General features: G+C 49.0%; 1 protein-coding gene across 1 annotated transcript; it reads left to right on the top strand.

The window, feature by feature from the left end:
- The first annotated feature begins 9692 nt into the window (after positions 1 to 9692).
- LOC141220404 (oocyte zinc finger protein XlCOF29-like) lies at positions 9693 to 22723 on the top strand. Its single transcript, XM_073666330.1, has 2 exons — positions 9693 to 9865; positions 22493 to 22723. Exons 1-2 carry the CDS (start codon positions 9782 to 9784, stop codon positions 22721 to 22723), a joined length of 315 nt encoding a protein of 104 aa, XP_073522431.1. The 5' UTR covers positions 9693 to 9781.
- The last annotated feature ends 1867 nt before the right edge of the window (positions 22724 to 24590 follow it).

Below are 24590 nucleotides of genomic sequence, written 5' to 3'. Positions count from 1 at the left end.
TAGAGCAATGAGCCCAATCTAAGTCAATGGGAACCTCGAGCATTCTTCTGGCGGCCCCCAACTCGGAGGTCTGCAGGGGGCCTAAAAATTGCCCAAATCGATGGGAACAGTGCTCAAATTACATGGGAAAACCCCTGGAAGCATCTCTGAATCCCAGGTCACTGCTGTGAACAATGTTGTCAGAGTATTACGCCACTTTTACGGACTCACAATAAAACATACAAAAACAAAGCCAAAATGGATTTTCCCGGAAAAAAAACGTTAAGGACATTCTTTCTAGGGTAATGGCTTGCATACAAGGCAAAAAAAACCACACAAAAAAGTGCTCCTCCATACCTTGGGCTATATTCACATGCATTTTTGTACTTTTGCATCGCTTTCCATGGTGAAAAATACATTCACCGGTAAATATCATTTTAACATTTTACTAACTTATCTGCCCATGTTGTATGTGAGACATGATCAGACACATCCTGTTTCATTTATGAAGGAGGGACTCTGAAAGTCACAAAGCCTATTTTTATAGGGCCATTTGGCGGCCCTTAGCATTGTTAAAGGGCCAGCAGTCAGCCCTCACTATTGTTAGAGGGCCATTAGCTGGCTGTGCTTTGTTGTTCCCATTATTAAGGAGCGTGTTCCCTATACTGTTATTGCGTATGCAGTGACTGCAAGGCCTGCCCAAAATTTTGAGAAAAAAAACAATACACCTTTGCAGAGACATAGAGGAGGTTCTCAGTTTAAAAAAATGTTCCCATTATAAAGGAATGGGTCTCCTATACTGTTATTGCATATACAGTGACTGCAAGGGCTGCCAAAAATTTGGACGCACCCCAATAACCCTTTGAAGAGAAAGGAAAGCCTTAGTAAAAAAAATGTTCCCATTATAAAGGAGTGGGTCTCTTATAGTGGTAATGCATGGGCTGAAAAACATTTACATGAACATACTGTGTGACATACAGAATGTTAGAGGTAGGCCACTAAAAAAATTTCCTGCAAGCATCATAAAGAAACACCCTTAAAAAAAATGATGTGGGTGTTGCATCACGGTCATCCTGGTGATATGGTGGCGGAGGATGAGAAGGAGGAGGACAACAGAAAATAGACAAAATCGGGAAGCGTATATCCATGTCTGGGTGTGAAGAGGTGCATGGGAATAGACCTCCCAAAAAAGCCACTGGATTTGACTTTATGTTCCGCTGCTATCATTCAGTGGTGTTAAGAAGTCTGGCCCCATCCGGCCCTTGTTCATTTTTATAAGAGTCAGCCTGTCAGCATTTTCAGTTGACAGGCGGATGCACATATCAGTTATAATGCCACCGGCGGCACTAAAAACCCACTCTGACAAAACTCTAACGGCAGGGCAAGCCAGGACCTCCAAGGCGTAGAGAGCCAGTTCATGCCACATGTCCAGTTGGATACCTAATAGTTATAAGGCACAGAGGAATCACAGAGGACATTGGTACGGTCGGCAAGGTAGTCCTTCAGCATCTTCCAAAACTTTTCCCTCCTTGTCAGAGTGCCCAGCGCATCAGGGCCTGGGCGCAGGGAGGGTCTGAGAAAACTGTTCCACTCCTTTAACAGTGTTCCCCTGCCTCTGCTGCATCGCATTTGTCTCCATCCCCATACTCCTTGGTTGTCCAAGAACTGTGACCTCTGCCGCCAGCATTTTCAGATGGGAATTTTTTTAATAATTCCACAAAAAGGGCCTTCTGGTACTGCAAAATTTTATTAGACCTCTCCGCCACTGGAAGGAGAGATATAAAGTTCTCCTTGTAGCGTGGGTCTAGAAGTGTGACCAACCAGTAATTACTGTCAGCCAAAATGTGTATAACGTGAGGGCCACAGGAAAGACAAAGGAACATAAAGTCAGCCATGTGTGCCAGACTGCGAACAAGAGAATGACTGTCCATGTGTGGCACTCCAGGGGTCTGGTTGCCACAGTGATAGAAATATCACGTCTGAGAGCAAGTGGGAGGTTCCCTGGTCAGGAGCCCTTAAACATGCAACACCTTCTGTCCCAGACCAGATAGGGGAGGAACCTGCCCTATATAAACTGGATCGGGGGCGGGGTTAGGGAGTCAGAGCCTGGAGTTTGTTCCAGACACAGGGAGAGTAACAGCGAGGAGCTCTGTAGGAGCAGGAGCTGAAGACCATGGACTTGAGCTAAGCGGAGTTCATCCTGGCAGAAGACGCCAAGATCCGGACACAGGAGTCCGAGGCTGTGGGGACTTATATATACCCAGCAACAGAAACCCGACGGCAGGGGATTTCAGGTCCTCTGGCCATAGAAGCCCGGAGGCTCAGTCACGAGCAAGGGACCAGCACCGGCATCGAGGAGCAGAGGCTATCAGGAGGCCCCAAGTCACCACCCATACGGGTGAGCACCACACGGTATATTCAGGGACTTGGGCTACTTCCACTCGCTTACAGCAAGGTAGCCAGGAAGAGTGCAGTCAGACGGGGAGGCCTACAACTCCACCTGGCCAGGGGAGCTCCTGCTTGTTCACAGACTGACCAGGCCCCTTATGCTAGCCAGTACTCCCGGGAGGGTCTGCCTTATTATCATCAGTAAAGACCCTAAACTGCATTGCGAAGACTCTGAGTCGTTCCTGCTTCACCCGTGCACCATCACTCCCATCATCCACACTCTCTGCCCTGAGGCTATATTCCTCCCGTGGGGAGTTATCCCTTCCTTTGCTGCGCACACCACACCAGCCTCAGCGGTCTGCCTCGCAGCGGCGGTACACCCTGACCGCAATCCACGGGTGGCGTAGTCGGACATTAAACCTTAAAACCCCTATAAAAGACTGCCACTGTTTGACCACCCTGAGCCACGGGACCGGGTCGCCGCCACGGAGACTACAAACCCCAGAGACCCGGCTCCGGGTAACCCACACACGTGCACACACGGCCCTGGGGGCACGTCACATGCTCTCCTCCTCCTCGTTCTCCCTCTCCTCAGACCATCCATGCTGAACAGACGGTATGAATGTCGTGTGTGTAGTACCGTCTATAGCGCAGGAAAGCAACTCCTGTTCCTCCTCCTCTTCCTCATTATCACCCAATCCACATTGGGACGAGATGAGACTGGGCTGTGTGGCATCACCCTGTATGGTTCCTTCTCCATCTCATCGTGCTCCGCCTGCAATGCATCCTCTTTAATTGTGAGCAGCAAGCGTTTCAGTAGACAGAGAAGCAGGATGGTGACGCTAATTATGGGGTCTTTGCCACTCACCATCTTTGTGGGGTCCTCAAAGTTTTGGAGGATGGCACAGATGTCTGACATCCATGCCCACTCATCAGCTCTTATGATGCTGACCTGAATAACGATGGGCGTGTTGAAGCTGGTACTCAAAAACTGCCCTCTGCTGCTCACAAATCCTTCCCAACAAATGCAACGTCGAGTTCCAACACATGGTGACATCGCATACCAGTTGGTAAGCTGAAAGCTGCAAATGCTGCTGAAACACGGCGACGGCGGCGTAAGCTGTAGGTGACTTTCGAAAATGGGCACACACACCGTGTAGTTTGACAAGCAGCTCAGGCATATCCGGGTAGGTTTTGAGAAACCGTTGACGCTTGGCCTGTTGCCACTTGGTCGAGGCAGTGGTGCAGTGATTCAAGCTTCCGACTGATGTGGTCATGTGGAGGCTGAGGAGGTGCAGGAGCTGTAGAATGTGAGGGCAACCCTGATTGACCCAGGGTCCGCAATCCTCGGCGGCGGGAGGACGTGGTCAGTCCCAAGGTCTGACTGGGTCCCGGCTTCCACTATATTAACCCAGTGTGCCGTCAGTGAGATGTACAGTCCCTGCCCATAAGCACTTGTCCACGTGTCCATGGTTAGGCGGATCTTCCCAGTAACTGCGTTGTTGAGGGCACGGGTAATCTTCTGGGACACATACTTGTGTAATGCGGGAACGGCACACCGGGAGAAATAGTGGCAGCTGGGGACCGAATACCAAGGGATGGCCACCACCATCAGGTTGCGGAAAGATTCCATCTACACGAGCCTAAAAGGCAACATTTCAAGCATTTGATTAGCACACTAATTAGCATCTCTGTTTATCCATTCCTCCTACAGGTACGTGACCCATCTTTCCCATCCTGACTTCTCCCTTCCTCTGCTTCTATATACACATGGTACATGACCCAGCTTTCCCATCCTGACTTCTCCCTTCCTCTGCTTCTATATACACATGGTATGTTTGTCAACTAACTACTACACACCACTCTTATTTATGACTATATTTCCTTGGCCCTTGAATACCCTGCATCTGGCTTAGTCTTAATCAGCTGATCAAAATGAGCACAGAACACTCCACTCTGGTTCACACCTGACTGCATTCTATAGCACATAGACAAGGAGTCTGCCATAGACGTGTCTGCAGTGCATTGCCTTAAGTGTATTGCTTAAGTGTGAGATATGAATTATACCTGAATTGAACCTGAAAGGAACTGAAGGTAACTGGATACTTGGACACTGTAAACAATGTTTGTGTTTGTCTTCTCTCTCACCCCCTTAATCCTTCACTTCTTACAACCACCACTAATCCCTACACCTAGTAATGAACTCTTCATCTCTCCCTCCATCCTCCCTATTCATTTCACCTCTTCCTCTGAACTATTCCTCAACATTTCAATTCTGTGTCTCTAAGCACAGACAGCCACCTGATGCTCCCTCCTGCTCCCACCTACTAACACTTTCTCTGCTCCTGCTCACTGCTGGCAATCTCCCAAATCCTTGCCCTCCTCACCACATCCCCACAGTCACTTCTACCTCCTATCCACGATCTATCACAAACTCTCACAACCCTTCTAACTTCATACACATCCGCCCAGCCCCCACTTCCCCAATCCCACTAACAGGAGCTCTCTGGAACGCTCGCTCCTTCTGCAAAAAACTTTCCTACATCCATGATAACTTCATAACTAGCAAATTATCCTTCCTCGGCATCACCGAAACCTGGCTCACCCCCTCGGACACAGCCTCTCCAGCTGCACTTTCATATGGTGGATTCCACCTTTCCCATACACCCCTGCCCCGTTGGCAAGCATGGTGGAGGAGTTGGCTTTCTCCTGCCAGATAACTGCTCCTTCACCCTAATCCCACTGCCACCCTCTATTACTCTCCCCTCTTTTGAAGTGCACTGTGTGCGCATCTACTCCCCCACCAACCTCCAACTGGCTGTCATTTACTACCCCCCAGGACCAGCCACCACCTTCCTAGACCATTTCACCACCTGGCTACTTCATTTCCTTTCTGCTGACATCTCCACTATCATCATGGGCAACTTCAACATCCCCATTAACACTTCTCTCTCAGGTGCCTCTAAGCTCCTATCCCTCACTTCCTCCTTCAGCCTTACTCAGTGGTCTTCCACAGCCACTCACAAAGATGGCCACACTCTGGAACTCATCTTCACCCATCTCTGTTCCCTGTCTAACCTCTCTAACTCACCCCTCCCTCTTTCTGACCACAACCTACTTACATTCTCTACCATCTCCTCTCCAGGGCAACAATCCCCACTCCACAAACTAGCATACCCTCACAGAAACCTCAAACACCTTGACCTACACTCACTCTCCTCCCTCTTACAGACATCAGTTCCTTACATGATGAAGATGTTGCTGCCGCATTATATAACACCACAACAGCTGCAGCTCTCAATTCAGTCACCCCCCTCACACATACCAAAGCTTGCACAATGAACAGGCAACCCTGGCACACCAGCCTAACCAAGGAACTGTGACAGGCCTCCAGGGTTGCTGAGCGTAGACAGAAAAGGTCCTACTCCAATGAGCACTTCATCGCATTCAAACAGTCCCTCCCTACTTTCAAGTGGAGTAGGCCATCCAGTAACAGGAGTTGTCAGTTGTCTTTGGATAGGACATGATGGTGTTGGTTCACTAGTGCTTTCAATAACATTACCACCAACCCCACATATACCTTGCACACCAAGTCTTAGGCGTCGGGCGTTTGCTGGATTCGAAATGGGTTCAGAACCATCAGTGGATTTTGTGGTTTCTCATTCTGGTCCAGCCAGGGCTGATGCTGCTCAGCATCGTCATCAGTCCTAACACCTAGCTGGTGCACGAGATGGACAAGTTGTCTTCTGGGTCTTTGTTCCTAGCAACATGAAGTGAAGGTTGCGGAGGGAAACAGGGCTGTTACAGCCTAAGTCCAGGATTCACTGCACTGAGCATGCCCGTGACATGGCGGACCGTGATTGGTAGTTTGGGAGTCAGCTGATCCGGTGACCTGGCACCGCCTGATTGGTTGCGGGTGACGTCTCCAATAGTGCGATGGTGGGCAGGGCTTAATCTTTAAATAGCCGGCCCACAAACATGGTGGCGTGCTCTGATCATTGAGCTGTGATGGTGTTGTTGTGTGGATGCTTGGTCGTTTGGGCTCCAAGTGTGCCTTAGCTTCGGTTAGGCAGGTTTAGCGGGGAATAGGCAGCCTTAGATGGAGGGAGGCAGGTAGCTTCGTCTGGCAGTCTGGCTCCGACAAAGGGGTCGCCATACACCCCGAGCCGTCTGCAGACGCCGTATCCCCGGAAGCGCCTGTAAGCCACGTGGAGAGTTACTCCTCAGTCCGGTAGCACGCCGGCTGGGAGCACGTATACGCCGGCGTGTATCACACACGCATCCTAGCGCCTACTGCGTAGCCCCTACTGCGTAACCCCTGTGCAGTTAACAGGGCTACAGCTACATTACCTGTCGCACATCTCTCGTGCTGTTAACGGAGATAGTGCGAATCCCTATTCCCGTCCCGGTGTGCTGTAACACGAGAGGGACTGATATATATTAGTTGGTTGTTTTTTCCTTCTACCCGGAAGGTGTTCGGCCGCAGTCCTCCAGGCTGCATTACGGACTCCGGGTTCGGTTGCGTTCCAATATTTAATAAAGTTGTTTGTAACCGTCCCCTTAACACCAAGCCTATTCCCCCTTCCACCACGACCTCTCTTTTTCCCACTAATGTTGTTCAGATACTGTGGTAGGAGCACGCTATTAGCAAAACAAAATTAGATTTTTTTCCTTTGCAACAGCTCTGCACACACCTGAATTTCAGCGGCACTAAATGACAAGGTAAGATATGGCTTGCTGTAGAACGTTACTAACAGAAGAAAGTATTTTTTAGTGTCGATGAGGCATGTATAACATATGAGATATTCTCCAAACTATTTCAAGCTGAGATGTCTCCTGCTGTATAATGTTAGTAACCAAACAAAGTATTTTTTTAGTGTCGATGAGTCCTGTATAACGTACAAGATATTCTCCAAACAATTTCAAGCTGAGATGTCCCCTGCTGTATAAAGTTAGGAACCAAACAAAGTATTTTTTTTAGTGTCGATGAGGCCTGTATAACATATGAGATATTCTCCAAACAATTTCAAACTGAGATGTCCCTTGCTGCATCACGTTAGGAACAGAAGAAAATATTTTTTTTTACTGTGGATGAGGCCTGTATAACATAGAATATATGCGCCAAGATATTTCAAACTCGGATCTAGCCTGCTGTATCACGTTAGGAACAGCAAAAAATAGTTTTTTTTTACTCTGCATACAGCTGAATTTCTCTGCCAATAAAGGACTAGGTGGCTTATAGCAGAGTATAACACATTTGCGAGAGAACAAACTATTTTGTGTTCCCTGGCTAGCAACAGAAAAAATCTATTATTTTTACTCTGAAAGCAGCTGAAGCTCAATGTCACTAAAGTAGTAGGTGGCTTTTAGAAGAGTGTATCATGTTTGCGACAGATAAAATTACTTTTTGTAGTCTGGCTAGCAACAGAGAAAATATTTTTTTTTACTCTGAAAACAGCTCAAGTCCCCTGCCTTTAAATTAATAGCTGGCTTATAGCAGAGTGTATCATGTTTGTCAGAGAAAAAAATATTTTTTGTATTCTGCCTAGCAAGACAAAAAATCCATTATTTTTACTCTGAAAACAGCTGAAGTTCAACGCCAAAAAAATAGTAGGTGGCTTTTAGCAAAGTGTATCACGTTTCCGACACAAAATTTTTTTTTGTGGACTCTGCCTAGCAACACAAAAAATATATATTTTTTACTGTGCATACAGCTGAATTTCACTCACCAAAAAATGTCAAAGTAGGTTAACACAGCTTGCACTATCACATTGGCAAATGAAAAAAAAAGAGGTTTTTGTGCTCTGCACTGAGAAGCTCTGCAGAGTCTGCATACAGCAGAATTTCAACCCCACAAAATCAAAAGGTGGGCTACAAGGGCTTGCTTGATCATATTAGCAAGTGAAAAAATAGATTTAAGGCATACGGGTGCATACAGCACAATACAAGCAGTGCACAACACAGTTCTATGCCATGGGCCCTGCTGTTTCTGTCTGAATCTCAGCAATTGCACAAAAAAAAAGAAAAATGTGCTGCAAGATTGATTTCACAGGTATAAAGCAGACACTACACTATCTGACTTCCAAACAAGCTTCCATCTATCTTGCGAATATCTCCCATTAAACAGGAGCTGGGTGCAGGAGTAATGTTTATCATGAGTGACATGCATAAAATGGCACTGAGAGAAAATGGCTGCTTTTAATATAGAGAGGACATGTGATTTCAGCATCGGTCGTGGTCGGTTCGATCACATCTACAAGACGTCACCAACCACGACCGATGGATCCTGTAACAAAGGCTCCGATCACATCTACAAGACGTCACCGACCACGACCGATGGATCCTGTAACTAAGGCTCCGATCACATCTACAAGACATCACCGACCATGACCGATGGATCCTGTAACAAAGGCTCCGATCACATCTACAAGACATCACCGACCACGACCGATGGATCCTGTAACTAAGGCTCCGATCACATCTTCAAGACGTCACCGACCACGACCGATGGATCCTGTAACTAAGGCTCCGATCACATCTACAAGACATCACCGACCACGACCGATGGATCCTGTAACTAAGGCTCCGATCACATCTACAAGACGTCACCGACCACGACCGATGGATCCTGTAACTAAGGCTCCGATCACATCTACAAGACGTCACCGACCACGACCGATGGATCCTGTAACTAAGGCTCCGATCACATCTACAAGACGTCACTGACCACGACCGATGGATCCTGTAACTAAGGCTCCGATCACATCTACAAGACGTCACCGACCATGACCGATGGATCCTGTAACTAAGGCTCCGATCACATCTACAAGACGTCACCGACCACGACCTATGGATCCTGTAACTAAGGCTCCGATCACATCTACAAGACGTCACCAACCACGACCGATGGATCCTGTAACTAAGGCTCCGATCACATCTACAAGACGTCACCGACCACGACCGATGGATCCTGTAACTAAGGCTCCGATCACTGATGGATCCGGTCTCTCGGCCTCTGGTCTCCTCCTGGAATCCCCTCAGTGCTGACGTCACACAGATCCTGTTCTGTCTCCAGGAATATAATCTGCGGGGAATGTTCTCTGCTCTGTATATAATGTCTCCTGGGCGCAGGTCTCTGTATAATGGCTGATAACAGAGAGAACAGAGATGCAGAATAAGTATGAAGCGTCTGCTGCACTGAGGGGGAGGAGCTGTGGTGACATCATCATTATCACAGGTCCTTCACTTCTCTCCTGAGCCCCGCCCCCTGATCACATGGCAGTGATGTCACCACAGGTCCTCTAGCTCTCAGTGCAGATCTCCGTCCTAGTTGTGTGCAGCTCTTGCTCTCTGTTATCAGCCGGCAGGACGAGATCCCTCCAGCTGATCCAGTGTTCATCCCTCCTTCTCCTGAATGACCCCGAGGATGGACGAGGACGAGACCACCAGAAGATTATTACACTTCACCCTGGAGATCATCTCCCTGCTGAGCGGAGAGGTAACTCCTCTACATTTCTATCAGCTTTATTGTGTTATGTAACAAGTCCGACATCAGGTTTTGCTATCTGATCTGAGAGCAGCATGATGTGGGGGCAGAGACCCTGATTCCAGTGATCGGTCGCTTACTGGGCTGCTCTCTGCAGTTCTGATGAAATCCCTGTTTTTTCTGCTGTAGCTCTAGTAGTGCTCTGAGCTCTGTATAGCTCCACCCACAGCCCTGATTGGCCGCTCTCTGTACACTGTGCATAGGCAGAAAGCTGCCAGTCAGTGGCAATAACTTGGTGACAGATTCCATTTAACCTCTTCATGACATTCACCGTACATACAGCACCTGATGCAAGCAATCCAGAGTATTAGATCAGCGATCCGGGCAGGAAAAGTTGATGTCCCGTCCAGAGACAAGGTAAACAACAACAAAGAAAGGAAAAATTATTAATTAAATACACATATTTACATAAAAATAAATAAAGTACACTTTTGGTATCGCTGTGTCCGGAACGACCCGATCTATAAAACTGTCCCACTAGTTAACCCCTTCAGTGAACACGGTAAAAAAAAAAAAAAAAAAACGAAGCAAAAAACAATGCTTTATCACCATAGCGCCAAGCAAAAAAGGTAATAACACGCGATCAAAAAGGCGAATGTAAATAAAAATGGTACCGCTGAAAACACCATCTTGTCCCGCAAAAACACAAGCCGCGATACAGCTCCATCAGCCGAAAAATAAAAAAGTTATAGCTCTCAGAATAAAGCGATGCAAAAAAAAATTGTTTTCTATAAAATTGCTTTTATTGTGTAAAAGCGCCAAAACATAGAAAAATGATATTAATGTGGTACCGCTGTAAACGTACTGACCCGAAGAATAAAGCTGCCTTATCAATTTTACCACACGCGGAACACAATAAAAAAAAAAACATAAAAAAAAATTCTGGAAGTTCTGTTTTTTGTTTATTCTGCCTCCCAAAAATTGGAATAGAAAGTGATCAAAAAATGTCACGTGCCTGAAAATGGCACCAATAAAAACGTCAACTCGTCCCGCAAAAAACAAGCTGTCACATGACTCTGTCGGCCAAAATATGGAAAAATTATAGCTCTCAAAATATGGCGATGCAAAAACTAGATTTAAAAAAAAAAATACGTCTTTTAGTGTGTGACAGCTGTCAATCATAAAAACCCGATATCATTCTGGTATCACTGTAATCGCACCGACCCGAAGAATAAAGTCGTCTAATCACTTATACCGCATGAGGGACAGCGTAAAAAATAAACTCTAGGGTTAGGGTTGTGATGGGGTTAGGGCTGGGTTTGGGGTTAGGGTTGTGATGGGGTTGGGATTTTTTTCAAAAGTAAAAAAAAAAAAGATGACGATATGGCGACTAATGTCGAGCGCAAGTGCTTGCTACCTGAGTTTGCATCGGGTGCTCCGGTATGCACCGAGTATAGCGGGTGCTCGAGTCTCCGCCCCATATGCATTGTGGCCAAAAAAACCTCACGGGGATTGCCTGCCATGCACGAGCGATCCCCGCATGGTTTTTTTTGGGTGTCTAATAACCATGAAACATGCGAGCGGGGACTCGAGCACTCGCGATACATGGTGCATACCCGAGTACCTGATGCAAAATCATGTAGCGAGCACTAATGACAACTTATTCAATATGATGACCTAATATTATCAAATTCTGTGTCGTACCTCTGGGTTCAAAATGTTCACTATACCCCTTAATAAAATCCTTGAGGGGTCTAGTTTCCAAAATGGGGTCACTTGTGGGGGGTTTCCACTGTTTAGGCACATCAGGGGCTTTCCAAACGCAACATGGCGTCCGCTAATTATTCAAGCAAATTTTACATTCAAAAAGTCAAATGGCGCTCCTTCCCTTCCGAGCCCTGCAGTGCGCCCAAACAGTGGTTTTTCCTCACATATGGGGTATCTGCGTGCTCAGGGGAAATTGCACAACAAATTTTGGGGTCCATTTTTTCCTGTTACCCCTGCGAAAAAAAAATAAATTAGGTCTAAAGTAACATTTTTGTTAAAAAAGTTAAATGTTAATTTTTTTCTTCCACATTCCAAAAATTCCTGTGAAGCACCTGAAGGGTTAATAAAGTTCTTGAATGTGGTTTTGAGCACCTTGAGGGGTGCAGTTTTTAGAATGGTGTCTCTTTTTGGGTATTTTCTGTCATAAAGGCCCCTCAAAGTCACTTCAAATGTGATGTGGTCCCTAAAAAAATGGTTTTATAAATTTTGTTGTAAAAATGAGAAATCGCTGGTCAACTTTTAACCCTTATAGCTCCCTAACAAAAAAATTTTGGTTCCAAAATTGTGCTGATGTAAAGTAGACATGTGGGAAATGTTATTTATTAACTATTTTGTGTGACATATCTCTCTGATTTAAGGGCATAAAAATTCAAATTTTGAAAATTGCAAAATTTTCCAAATTTTCGCCAAATTTCCATTTTTTTCACAAATAAACGCAAGTGATATCGAAGAAATTTTACCACAATCATGAAGAACAATGTGTCACGAAAAAACAGTCTCAGAATCAGGGGAATCCGTTGAAGCGTTCCAGAGTAATTACCTCATAAAGTGACAGTGGTCAGAATTGAAAAAATTGGCCTGGTCATTAACGTGCAAACCACCCTCGGGGGTAAAAGGGGGTTAATATTAATGATATAACTTAATATTCAGAAGAATTAAAGGGGTATTCCCATCTCCAAGATCCTATCCCTATGGGATACCGGATATATAGTGTGTTTCATATAAATGCTGTGTTTTTTTGTGTAAACTGTGCATTTTATATAAATGGTAAGACCTGCTGACAGGCAGCACAAAAAGGGTTAATCTTCCTCTAACAGGCTTGATCATGTGACCCAGCTCTGTTTAATATGCAGAAGCTTCTGGAAAAACACCTTTGGGCAGTCAGCCAATGACTGCAGCTCTAACAGTCACATGAGAGTGGGAGGAGTTAAATCCTGTGAGGTAGTTAAGGATTGAAGAGGCAGTTGGTGGTCAGACATTTTGAGAAGAGGAAGCCATTTTGTAGGTGAAGGAGTTACCTACCTTCTCCCTGACTGCTGCGCTTAAAAAGGGGACAGACACAATAAGGGGAGCTGATAGTCTTCATATTAGGAAGAATTACCTCAGGGCATAAACAGAGCACAGCGCTGAGGAAGAAATATTCAGATTTGATGAAACCAGAGGTTTCCAGGATCTGCCTGTCTGCAGGTGCACAACAATATTCAACCATGAGTGTCATCCTGTACCTCAGCTCCCTACCGCTTGTGAATAAGGCTATGTGCCCACGATGCAGAAATGAAGCAAAAATTTTCCTGACCATTTCTGCATCTCCTTGCCAGAAAAATGCATGCGGATTGTGCATGCGTTTTTCCTGCAGAATACATGCGGATTCACATGCGTTCCCCCATGCGTTTCTGCATGTGGATTGACAAGCGCTTTCCAGGCGATTTTAGCATCACTTGGAAAGTGCTTGACAACTAGGTCACTCTATATAAATCCATGCAACCGGCATGGATTTATATAGTGTGAACCGAGAGAGTGGTAAAAATAAAAAATAAATGTATACTTTACCCTCTGATGGCCCTCGGTGTCCCGCTCATTCCGTTCTCCCTCGCCGGCCACTTTGAATTGAAAGACCTGCCGACATCAGCGTCACGTGACCCGTCACATGACTCTGACGTCAGCGCAGGTCCTTCAACTCACTGCAAAGTGCCGAGAACCAAGCAGGAGCGGTGCGCGGGCCGACAGAAGGTAAATATACATTTATTTTTTATTTTATCCTTTTTTTTACAGATTTTTTAATGGTACCTGGGTGCTGATGAGACTCTCCTCTCCTCCACACCCGGGTACCATCCGCACATTAGAACGCGCCAATTACGCAAGTACAGATGCAGTCTTGCGGAATTGGCGCGTTCTAATGCAAGTCAATGGCGGCGAAAACGCAGCGTTTCCGCAAAATTAATGGACATGCTGCGGATTTTTGAGCGCAGCGTTTACGCTGCGGAAAAATCCGCATCATGGGCACAGCACATGCGGATTTCAATTGGGGAACATTGCTGCCCTTCTACCATGCGTTTTTAATGCGTTTCCGCAACGTTTATGCAGCTGCAAAAACGCAGCTTAAACGCATTAAAAACGCATCGTGTGAACTCAGCCTGAGTATCATCCTGTACCTCAGCTCCCTACCGTTTGTGAATAAGGCATTGTGCCCACGATGCAGAAATGAAGCAGAAATTTTCCTGACCATTTCTGCATCTCCTTGCCAGAAAAATTCATGCAGATTCTATGTGCGTTTTTGATGCGTTTTTGACGCTTTTTTGATGCGTTTTGTAAACGTTTTTTAAGCGTTTTTGAAGCCAAATAAAGTTAGTGGAAAAAAAAAAGGCCAATAATGTAATTTCCTAGTCAAACCCCTATTCATCATTTTGGAAGTATTCAGGATGCCACAAGAACTGCAGCCCCTGTAATTAATATAAAAAATATATATACACATACATACTCAATGCAGATATGTACGCGTGTGTATACATGGGCACAAACCCCCCCCCCCACACACACACTCCTCACCCAGTATCCAATTACGGCTCTTTCACACGTCAGAATCTCCGGTACGAATGGTGATGACTTTTTCCACACATACCGGAAACACACACAGACCCATTTCAATGTATGCTTGGTCACGCATACGCTGTACAATAATCTTACATTTCAATGTATTTAAAAAAAAAAATGGGTGGGTTCACGTGTATTTTTAATAACCAGCAGAGGGAAAGCAGACGGCTGAGGGCTGATATAGTCTGGGAAGTAGCCAGGGATCATGGCCCCTTCCCTTGCTATTAATATCAGGCCGCAGCAGTTAGCTTAGCCTTTACTGTCCATTCTACAGGGGGACCCAAAAAAAAAAAATGACATAGTGTTCCCCTATAAATTGGAGCCAGCAAAGGCTCTGCGGACAGCTGTGACCTGATATTAATAGCCTAGAAAGGGGCCAAGGTTATAGGCCCCCTCCCAGGCTATAATACCAGCCCTCAGCAGCCCCAGATTTTGCGCATCATATTTTTGCGCCAAATCTGACGCTTAGCCTCGCTCTTCCACGCTGCCCTGGTGCGGTGGCAGGGGGTAATAGTAGTGGGGTTCATGTCAGCACCAGCTGCCATAAAGCCCAGGTTAGTAATGAGGGGCGTCTATAAGACACCCCCATTACTAACCTACAAAGAGTTAAAAAGAAAAAACACACACTACACCCAGAAAAGAATTATTTATTTGAAATAAAACACACAATTTTATTTAATTATTAATTTACTAAAAAAAAATAATTACCTGTCCACGCTCCTGCGATGATCTCCAATGCACAGCTGTCACATCTGGAGATGTGACAGCTGTCATGGCTGCTGTAAGCTCACACTGCTGGGAACACGTCCGCTCCCGGCAGTGTGAGGCACTGACTGAGGTCACCAGAGTGCATTCAGTCAGCGCAGCTCCGGTGACCCCCCTTACGGCCCTGCTGTACCGTGGGAATTTCTCACGGTCAGCGGGGCCGTAAAGGAGCTCACCAGAGCAGCGCTGCCTGAAATCCAGTGAACTCACTTATGCAATGACGGGGCTGCTTTACGGCCCCGTCATTGTAGCGGTGGCAGCGGTTTAGAGCGGTCACATTTTATGTGGCTGCTCTAAACTGGAGATCTTCATGGGACACTCGTGGATTACTACGGAGGGGTAAGGATAAAATTGTGTTTTTTTATTTTATATTTTATTACAGGAGATTGAGGGCTTCGGGGAATTAGGTGTATAGGTGAGTATAGGTGTATTTTTTTTATTTTTTACTTTATTTTAGGTGGCGATCGGCGGGAACAGGTAATGTATAAACTAAATTTCTTTAGGCAACCACTGGCCACCAATGAAATGTATTTTTAAAATTAATTGGGGACCAAACAAAAAAAAATGGGGACTTTAAATTAATAAAACAAAATAGGTTGCCAAAAAAAAAAAAAATGGGGGCATACAAAAAATAAAAAATGTATAGGGGCAAAAATATAAACCTATGGGGGCCAAAAATAACATATGGGGCAGTTTTACGGACACATTAGGGCAATTTTAACAGCAGGATCAGGCTGATGGGAACTACTGCTCCCATCGAGCTGATCCTGCTGCCACTAGTGGACGGGGGACAGACATAGGCCGAAGGGAGTTGTAGTGTCACATAGACCTATGTCTGCCTGCACGCAGACACCCGCTGACAACAGCAGACACCGCACAGAGCCCATGCTGACACCGCGCAGGTTTCCAGCGCAGACACCAATCATGACCGGGACATTCAGGTCCATCTTGTACCACCCCAGGTGCTCAGCCATGATCCAGGAAGACAGGAATGGTATGGGATTCTCGTCTTCCTGGATTTATGGGATGGCTGGAACGCCCCCGCATGAGGTCACTTCCCATTTGCTGCAGTCTTGTGTTCCAAAATCGCAGCAAATGCACTTTAATTCTGCAAGTAGTTTTACATATTTGCAGATTTGAAGCGTTTCAATGCAAGTCAATGGCGGCGAAAACGCAGCGCTTCTGCAAAATAATTGGTGGTGCTGCGTTTTTTTCACCATGAAAAAACGGAAGTGGAAATTAGAGCAGCATGTGCAGAGCACACGCGGATTATCATTGGGGGACATGGCGGACCTTCTACCAAGCGTTTTTGAAGCGTTTCTGCAGCGTTTTTGCTGCTGCAGAAACGCTTCAAAAACGCATCGTGGGCACACAGCCTAAGAATTTGACCCATTATCCCCAGTAAAGGGACTTCTGTTTAAGTTCTTTAGGCTTCTTTATGACTGGGGCTCGGGTGCACATGTAGCACCCTGAGGATTCGGCTACTACAGGGGTATTGAACCTCAAGCCAGAGGTGTGATATTCCACTCTCGGGTAAGGAAGGAGTGTGGATCTGAGCTCGGTAGGCTGCATGCACTACACACATCCCATTCCCGAGGAACAGGCCGACGGTACTCCCACTTAGAAATGTGCAGGTACGACCGAGTCTGTTCCTGGCTGGAGTGGGAGGGGGGGTGGTACATCCCAAGTAGTGTAGGGGCAGATAGGGGGAGCAGCCTGGGTAAAGTTAGGAGCTCATTGGGTGCTGGTCACCTGAGCTCACACATAGAGGGTGTATATAAGGTGGGCACCAACTAAGAACAGGGTCAGTCAGATGCAGAGAACAAGTCAGGAGCAGAGGAGAAGAGAGACCCTGAGTGAGAGAGGAGCAGAGAAGGAGTACCCAGAGGGGAAAGCAGAAAGGACTCCAAGATCCCAACTAAAATCCCCGGGTGAAGAGTCGGCATCAGGGTACCGGAACCCAAGCTGGTGGGGGTAAAAACATTCCCCAGCCAGAGACCGGAGACCGTGGGCAGCGTTTGCCACGGTCACCCACCACATCCACCCCGAAAGCACACCACATGAAGGGTCAGGGAACCCAGGGCCAAGGGTGTCCCAACAGAAGGCCCGAGGGAGCTGGACCTAGGTGGATCACTGGTGGGGACGGCCAGAGAACGGGACAGAAGGAGAGCTCAGGGCCACGCTCCGGACTTGTTTGGGGGTTGGCTGGATCCAGGACCTGGTGGACGCAGCACGGCTCGGGTGGTCACTCGAAGCTGGAGTGACCAGTACAACATCTGCAGTAAGTAAACACCCTTAACTGCACAACCCGACTCTGTCTTCACTGCCGTCTGCACTGCACCACCACAACCCCCATCCTCTGCACCTGTCCCCTCTGAGGCTATACCCCTCCCGTTGGGGGTTATCCCACCAAGCTGCGCACCCACCATCAGCCTCAGCGGACCCTGCTGCAGCGGCGGCCACAGTGACCGCATCACAACGGGTGGCGTAGTCGACACAAAAGAACTCTTAATAACATCTGTAGGACTGCCACATAACACTGAGTTTGACGCCCTGGGCACGGGCCGGGTCACAGCCGCTCGGAGACTACAACCCCCCCCATCTGATCCGGTGCCGGGTATTCCCCTCAAAAAGGAATATGTCCCAGGGGGCGCGTCAACTTTGGCGTAGTCGGCAGGATTACGTGCCCGCAACACCCGGGTACTGCGTGCCTGAAGAAAAGTGCAAGTTTACCTCAGAAAGAAGTCTCCCGCCGGTTCCGGAGGGTCCACGCCATCGGACCCCATCACAGGTCGTTTCCCGCCGATTGTCCGCCATTTCCAGCTTGTTCCCGCCATCTGCAGAGTTTCCCGCCACTGGGCGACGCTTCCCGCCAAATCCGAAGATTTCCCGCCTTAGAAGAGCAGCGGACGCCATTATGGGCGTGCCAAAGGAGGGCAAGAGGCCGCCTCCCATCGTGGGCCAGGACAGAAAATGGCGCCAAAAGTGGAAACCGCCCCCACCAACAGAGACTGTGATGCTGGAGGTGTCTGTCAGCGTGAAAGAACAACCCCTGGAGCTGACAGTCACCGAGTTGCCCCGGGACCGCCCTCGAAGTGGGAGGAGACGAAAGAAAAGAACGAAGATGGGTGCCGCCTGGAGCAGTCTGGAGCGAGCGCACCCGGAGGCAAGAAGTCTAACAAGGAGTAGCAGAGAAGCTCACCCGGAGATGTCCAGAGAGCAGAGCAGCACCGGCCCGCTGGCCAGGAGCCTGCTGGAAGAAGAGCAGAGCAGCACCGACCCGTTGGTCAGGAGCCTGCTGGACACCACGACCCCACTAGGCCTAGTGGAGGTCCTTGCACAGCTCCCCCGAGACCGGGAGTGTGCACAGACTGCCCTGGAGGGCCTCGCACGGAGGATGGCCCGGGTACAGCGAGAGACATTGGCGGAGTGGAGCCGTGAGATGGCCCAGCAAACCAAGACCCGGAGCACGCCAGCCGAGATGAGGAAGCAGACCGCCTCTGAGGATGGCGCGGGAGGACCCAAGGCCGGAGACGGCGCCGAGGAGGGAGCCGAACGCATGGAGGCAGGTAAAGGGGACGTCTATACCCCAAGCCGTGACACCGCTTACCTGCCCCAGCTCCCCGTCGCAGAGCCCGAAAGTCCCCCTGCTGTGCCCGAAAACGCCATGTCACCGACGCAGACTAGGCCCCAACCGGAAGCCGCCGCCGCGACCCCTGTGACGTCACACGCCTCGACCCCGAGCGTGACCAAGCAGGAAGTACCACCAGCCTGGTCGCAGGGCCTAGAATTCCCGGGCGTCGCATCACCAACAGCGCCCCCTACCTCCGCGGAGCCTCCGGCCTGGTCGCAAGGCCAGGTAGCCCAGGGCGCCGCCGTATTAACGGTGCCCTTCACCTTCCAGGTGCCCCAGGCCTGGCCGCAAGGCCTGGGCAACCCGGGCGCCACCACCACCGCGCCCGCACCCGTAAAAGCAAGGGTGCCGCGTCTGGGAGAGGACTTGTTTGCCCAGCACACGTGGCCGGACGGGCAGCCTTTCATCTGGCCCCAGAAGTATTACGAACTGGAGCACCAGAGGAGGGTTGGGGCCATGTGTGCACCCCTGATTCCGGCTCCGAAGCCCGTAATAAGGATCTCGCCCCCGCTAGCGGAAGCGCAGTTTGAGTGGGACCCCACCGGAGAAGACCTAATGGGGTTCACTCAGGAAACCAGGGCAGCTGCAGCAGAGCGTGCTGAGTGTTGCCGACAGCAGCTCGAAGAGTTTGCGAGGGAGCGGAGAGAGAGGCGGGTCCGGGAACAACAGGCTCAAGTAAAGAGCGCGGAGCAGAAGAGCCGGGCCAGGAGAGACCCCCGTGCAGCGCATAGTCCCCGCACCACCGGGACTGTGATAAAGTTTAACCTGCAGCATGGGTGGGGCTTCATCCGAGACCACCACACCCTAGGCGACGTCTTTGTGACCAGGAGAGACGTTGAGTCCCACCTACCGGAGGGACACAGAGGTCGTGACCTTTACATCGGGGACGAGGTCACCTTCACCCGGCACAAGTGTGCCAAAGGTCCCTACGCCCTCCATGTGCATCGCCTGACGGAGGAAGAGCTGCGGTGTGAGGAGGAAGAACAAGAGGACCCGGACGGGTCTGAAACTAGAGCCAAAGGTAACCAAAAAGCAAGAGCAGGAGGACGCCGTCGCTAAGGACAGCGAAGCAGAAGCTGTATATAGTTGCCCGTCGGGGCACAGTAAACTGAAACTGAAACTGAAACCGTAAACTGAAACTGAAACTGTTGTTGCTAATATAGTCCCCGTTGGGACCAGCATGTGTGAACTGTTTACCCGTTTTTCCCATAATTCCCACTGACCGAGGACTGAGAGCGGTCATTCCTCCCCAATACCTGGCCGAGGACTGAGAGCGGCCATATCCCTGTATATAGTTGCGCGTCCTAAAGCGCCCCTACCGGTTTTATAGGAAAACCAGTTTTTCTAAGAGACTGTCGCACTTTTCCTGGACACACGTTGCACAGTGTCCGGAGGAGGAACCTGAAACAAGAGACGACGAGAATGTTTATATGAAAAGTTTTATATATATATAATGTTTTATATGTTTTATTATGTTTATATGAAAAAAAAAAATTGTATGTTTTGGTGTTTTTGTCTTTACAGCCCGAGGACGTGCTGTGATTTACCAGGGGGGAATGTAGCACCCTGAGGATTCGGCTGCTACAGGGGTATTGCACCTCAAGCCAGAGGTGTGATATTCCACTCTCGGGTAAGGAAGGAGTGTGGATCTGAGCTCGGTAGGCTGCATGCACTACACACATCCCATTCCCGAGGAACAGGCCGACGGTACTCCCACTTAGAAATGTGCAGGTACGACCGAGTCTGTTCCTGGCTGGAGTGGGAGGGGGGTGGTACATCCCAAGTAGTGTAGGGGCAGATAGGGGGAGCAGCCTGGGTAAAGTTAGGAGCTCATTGGGTGCTGGTCACCTGAGCTCACACATAGAGGGTGTATATAAGGTGGGCACCAACTAAGAACAGGGTCAGTCAGATGCAGAGAACAAGTCAGGAGCAGAGGAGAAGAGAGACCCTGAGTGAGAGAGGAGCAGAGAAGGAGTACCCAGAGGGGAAAGCAGAAAGGACTCCAAGATCCCAACTAAAATCCCCGGGTGAAGAGTCGGCATCAGGGTACCGGAACCCAAGCTGGTGGGGGTAAAAACATTCCCCAGCCAGAGACCGGAGACCGTGGGCAGCGTTTGCCACGGTCACCCACCACATCCACCCCGAAAGCACACCACATGAAGGGTCAGGGAACCCAGGGCCAAGGGTGTCCCAACAGAAGGCCCGAGGGAGCTGGACCTAGGTGGATCACTGGTGGGGACGGCCAGAGAACGGGACAGAAGGAGAGCTCAGGGCCACGCTCCGGACTTGTTTGGGGGTTGGCTGGATCCAGGACCTGGTGGACGAAGCACGGCTCGGGTGGTCACTCGAAGCTGGAGTGACCAGTACAACATCTGCAGTAAGTAAACACCCTTAACTGCACAACCCGACTCTGTCTTCACTGCCGTCTGCACTGCACCACCACAACCCCCATCCTCTGCACCTGTCCCCTCTGAGGCTATACCCCTCCCGTTGGGGGTTATCCCACCAAGCTGCGCACCCACCATCAGCCTCAGCGGACCCTGCTGCAGCGGCGGCCACAGTGACCGCATCACAACGGGTGGCGTAGTCGACACAAAAGAACTCTTAATAACATCTGTAGGACTGCCACATAACACTGAGTTTGACGCCCTGGGCACGGGCCGGGTCACAGCCGCTCGGAGACTACAACCCCCCCCATCTGATCCGGTGCCGGGTATTCCCCTCAAAAAGGAATATGTCCCAGGGGGCGCGTCACACAGACTACTACCACCATCATCACCCTCTACCTGGAGGCATTTACTGGAAAAATATTATATTGTGGAGTTTAATTTGAGACGAGAGGACTCTTCTCCTGACAGAAAACTGTCCACAGCGAGATACATTGTATACTGCGAGGAGTGCAGCCCCCTGCCATACACCACATGAGATTACCACACTTGTGCACACTTAAAGGGGTACTCCCATCTCCAAGATCCTATCCCAATATGTAGTAGGTGTAATAATAGTAATATTAGCAAATGCCTCTAATTAGGAATGTAGTATAGTATTTTTGATTCGCCACTTACCTCATGTGCAGAGCATCGCAGGACCTTAGGTATCCATGGTTACGTCCACTGATAAAATCACAGTTAGTTGGCTAGCTGCTAGTGGTCGTAACCATGGATACCTGAGGTCCTGCGATACTCTGCACATGGGGTAAGAGAGCTAGCGAACCAAAAATACTATACTACATTTCTAATTGAAGGTATTTGCTAATATTATTATTATTATTACACCTACTACATATTGGGATGGGATCTTGGAGATGGGAGGACCCCTTTAACTGAAAAAAAACTAAAGAAATGAACTGGAATATAAATGAGTACATGCAGCACGCAAGAGCGTGTTCACACATGGCCCAAATAGGGTCACTGAGTAATTTTGATCAAAATTAAAGTCAAACTAATAAGAATTGAAAAAATTGGCCTAATCAGAAAGGTGAAAACAGTCTCGTGGGTGAAAGTGTTAATAGGAACCTGTAATTAGGTTTTGGGTTAGAAAACCACAACTATTTCATTATGTCTCTGGGGTTTAGTGTTTTACCACTTTTTCTCCATACACAGGATTACACAATAGTGAGGAAGACACCGGGGGAGGGTGTGACTCCCATCATCCATCTCCAGGAGTCAGGAGGGCGGAGCCCGGGCCCCATCACAGAGCCTCCCCCGCACCCCCCGATACATGAGAGGAAGAAGAAGAAGATCCTAGAGCTCAGCAACAAGATGATTGAGCTGCTGAGCGGAGAGGTGACTGCTGGGACATTATACAGGACAGCACTGGAGGATTCTGGGTGATGAGCGGAGCGGTGACTGCTGGGACATTATACAGGACAGCACTGGAGGATTCTGGGTGATGAGCGGAGAGGTGACTGCTGGGACATTATACAGGACGGCACTGGAGGATTCTGGGTGATGAGCGGAGCGGTGACTGCTGGGACATTATACAGGACAGCACTGGAGGATTCTGGGTGGTGAGCGGAGAGGTGACTGCTGGGACATTATACAGGACAGCACTGGAGGATTCTGGGTGGTGAGCGGAGAGGTGACTGCTGGGACATTATACAGGACAGCACTGGAGGATACTGGGTGATGACTGGAGAGGTGACTGCTGGGACATTATACAGGACAGCACTGGAGGATTCTGGGTGATGACCGGAGAGGTGACTGCTGGGACATTATACAGGACAGCACTTTAGGATTCTGGGTGATGAGCAGAGAGGTGACTGCTGGGACATTATACAGGACAGCACTGGAGGATTCTGGGTGATGACCGGAGAGGTGACTGCTGGGACATTATACAGGACAGCACTGGAGGATTCTGGGTGATGACCGGAGAGGTGACTGCTGGGACATTATACAGGACAGCACTGGAGGATTCTGGGTGATGAGCAGATAGGTGACTGCTGGGACATTATACAGGACAGCACTGGAGGATTCTGGGTGATGAGCGGAGAGGTGACTGCTGGGACATTATACAGGACAGCACTGGAGGATTCTGGGTGATGAGCGGAGAGGTGACTGCTGGGACATTATACAGGACAGCACTGGAGGATTCTGGGTGATGACCGGAGAGGTGAATGCTGGAACATTATACAGTACGGCACTGGAGGATTCTGGGTGATGAGCGGAGAGGTGACTGCTGGGACATTATACAGTACAGCACTGGAGGATTCTGGGTGATGAGCGGATAGGTGACTGCTGGGACAATATACAGGACAGCACTGGAGGATTCTGGGTGATGAGCGGAGAGGTGACTGCTGGGAAATTATACAGGACAGCACTGGAGGATTCTGGGGGATGACAGGAGAGGTGACTGCTGGGACATTATACAGGACAGCACTGGAGGATTCTGGGGGATGACAGGAGAGGTGACTGCTGGGACATTATACAGGACAGCACTGTAGGATTCTGGGGGATGACAGGAGAGGTGACTGCTGGGACATTATACAGGACAGCACTGGAGGATTCTGGGGGATGACAGGAGAGGTGACTGCTGGGATATTATACAGGACGGCACTGGAGGATTCTGGGGGATGAGCGGAGAGGTGACTGCTGGGACATTATACAGGACGGCACTGGAGGATTCTGGGTGATGACCGGAGAGGTGACTGCTGGGACATTATACAGGACAGCACTGGAGGATTCTGGGTGATGAGCGCAGAGGTGACTGCTGGGACATTATACAGGACAGCACTGGAGGATTCTGGGTGATGAGCGGAGCGGTGACTGCTGGGACATTATACAGGACAGCACTGGAGGATTCTGGGTGATGAGCGGAGAGGTGACTGCTGGGACATTATACAGGACAGCACTGGAGGATTCTGGGTGATGAGCGGAGAGGTGACTGCTGAGACATTATACAGTACAGCACTGGAGGATTCTGGGTGATGAGCAGATAGGTGACTGCTGGGACATTATACTGGACAGCTCTTGAGGATTCAGGGTGATGAGCGGAGAGGTGACTGCTGGGACATTATAAAGGACGGCACTGGAGGATTCTGGGTGGTGAGCGGAGTGGTGACTGCTGGGACATTATACAGGACGGCACTGGAGGATTCTGGGTGATGACCGGAGAGGTGACTGCTGGGACATTATACAGGACAGCACTGGAGGATTCTGGGTGATGGGCGGAGAGGTGACTGCTGGGACATTATACAGGGCA

This window comes from Phyllobates terribilis, unplaced genomic scaffold (assembly GCF_046119375.1).
Source record: "Phyllobates terribilis strain yellow unplaced genomic scaffold, ASM4611937v1 Scaffold_291__1_contigs__length_2406647, whole genome shotgun sequence".
NCBI lineage: Eukaryota > Metazoa > Chordata > Amphibia > Anura > Dendrobatidae > Phyllobates > Phyllobates terribilis.
The sequence above is the reverse complement of the archived record's forward strand: the minus strand, read 5'-3'. Positions and strand labels throughout refer to the sequence as shown.

What these genes read in the sequence shown, in the direction of transcription:
- LOC141220404 (XM_073666330.1), top strand. Translation starts at nt 9,782, where the DNA reads ATGACCCCGAGGATGGACGAGGACGAGACCACCAGAAGATTATTACAC. An exon ending in TCTCCCTGCTGAGCGGAGAG is followed by an intron (nt 9,866 to 22,492) that starts GTAACTCCTCTA and finishes CTCCATACACAG; the next exon opens with GATTACACAATAGTGAGGAA.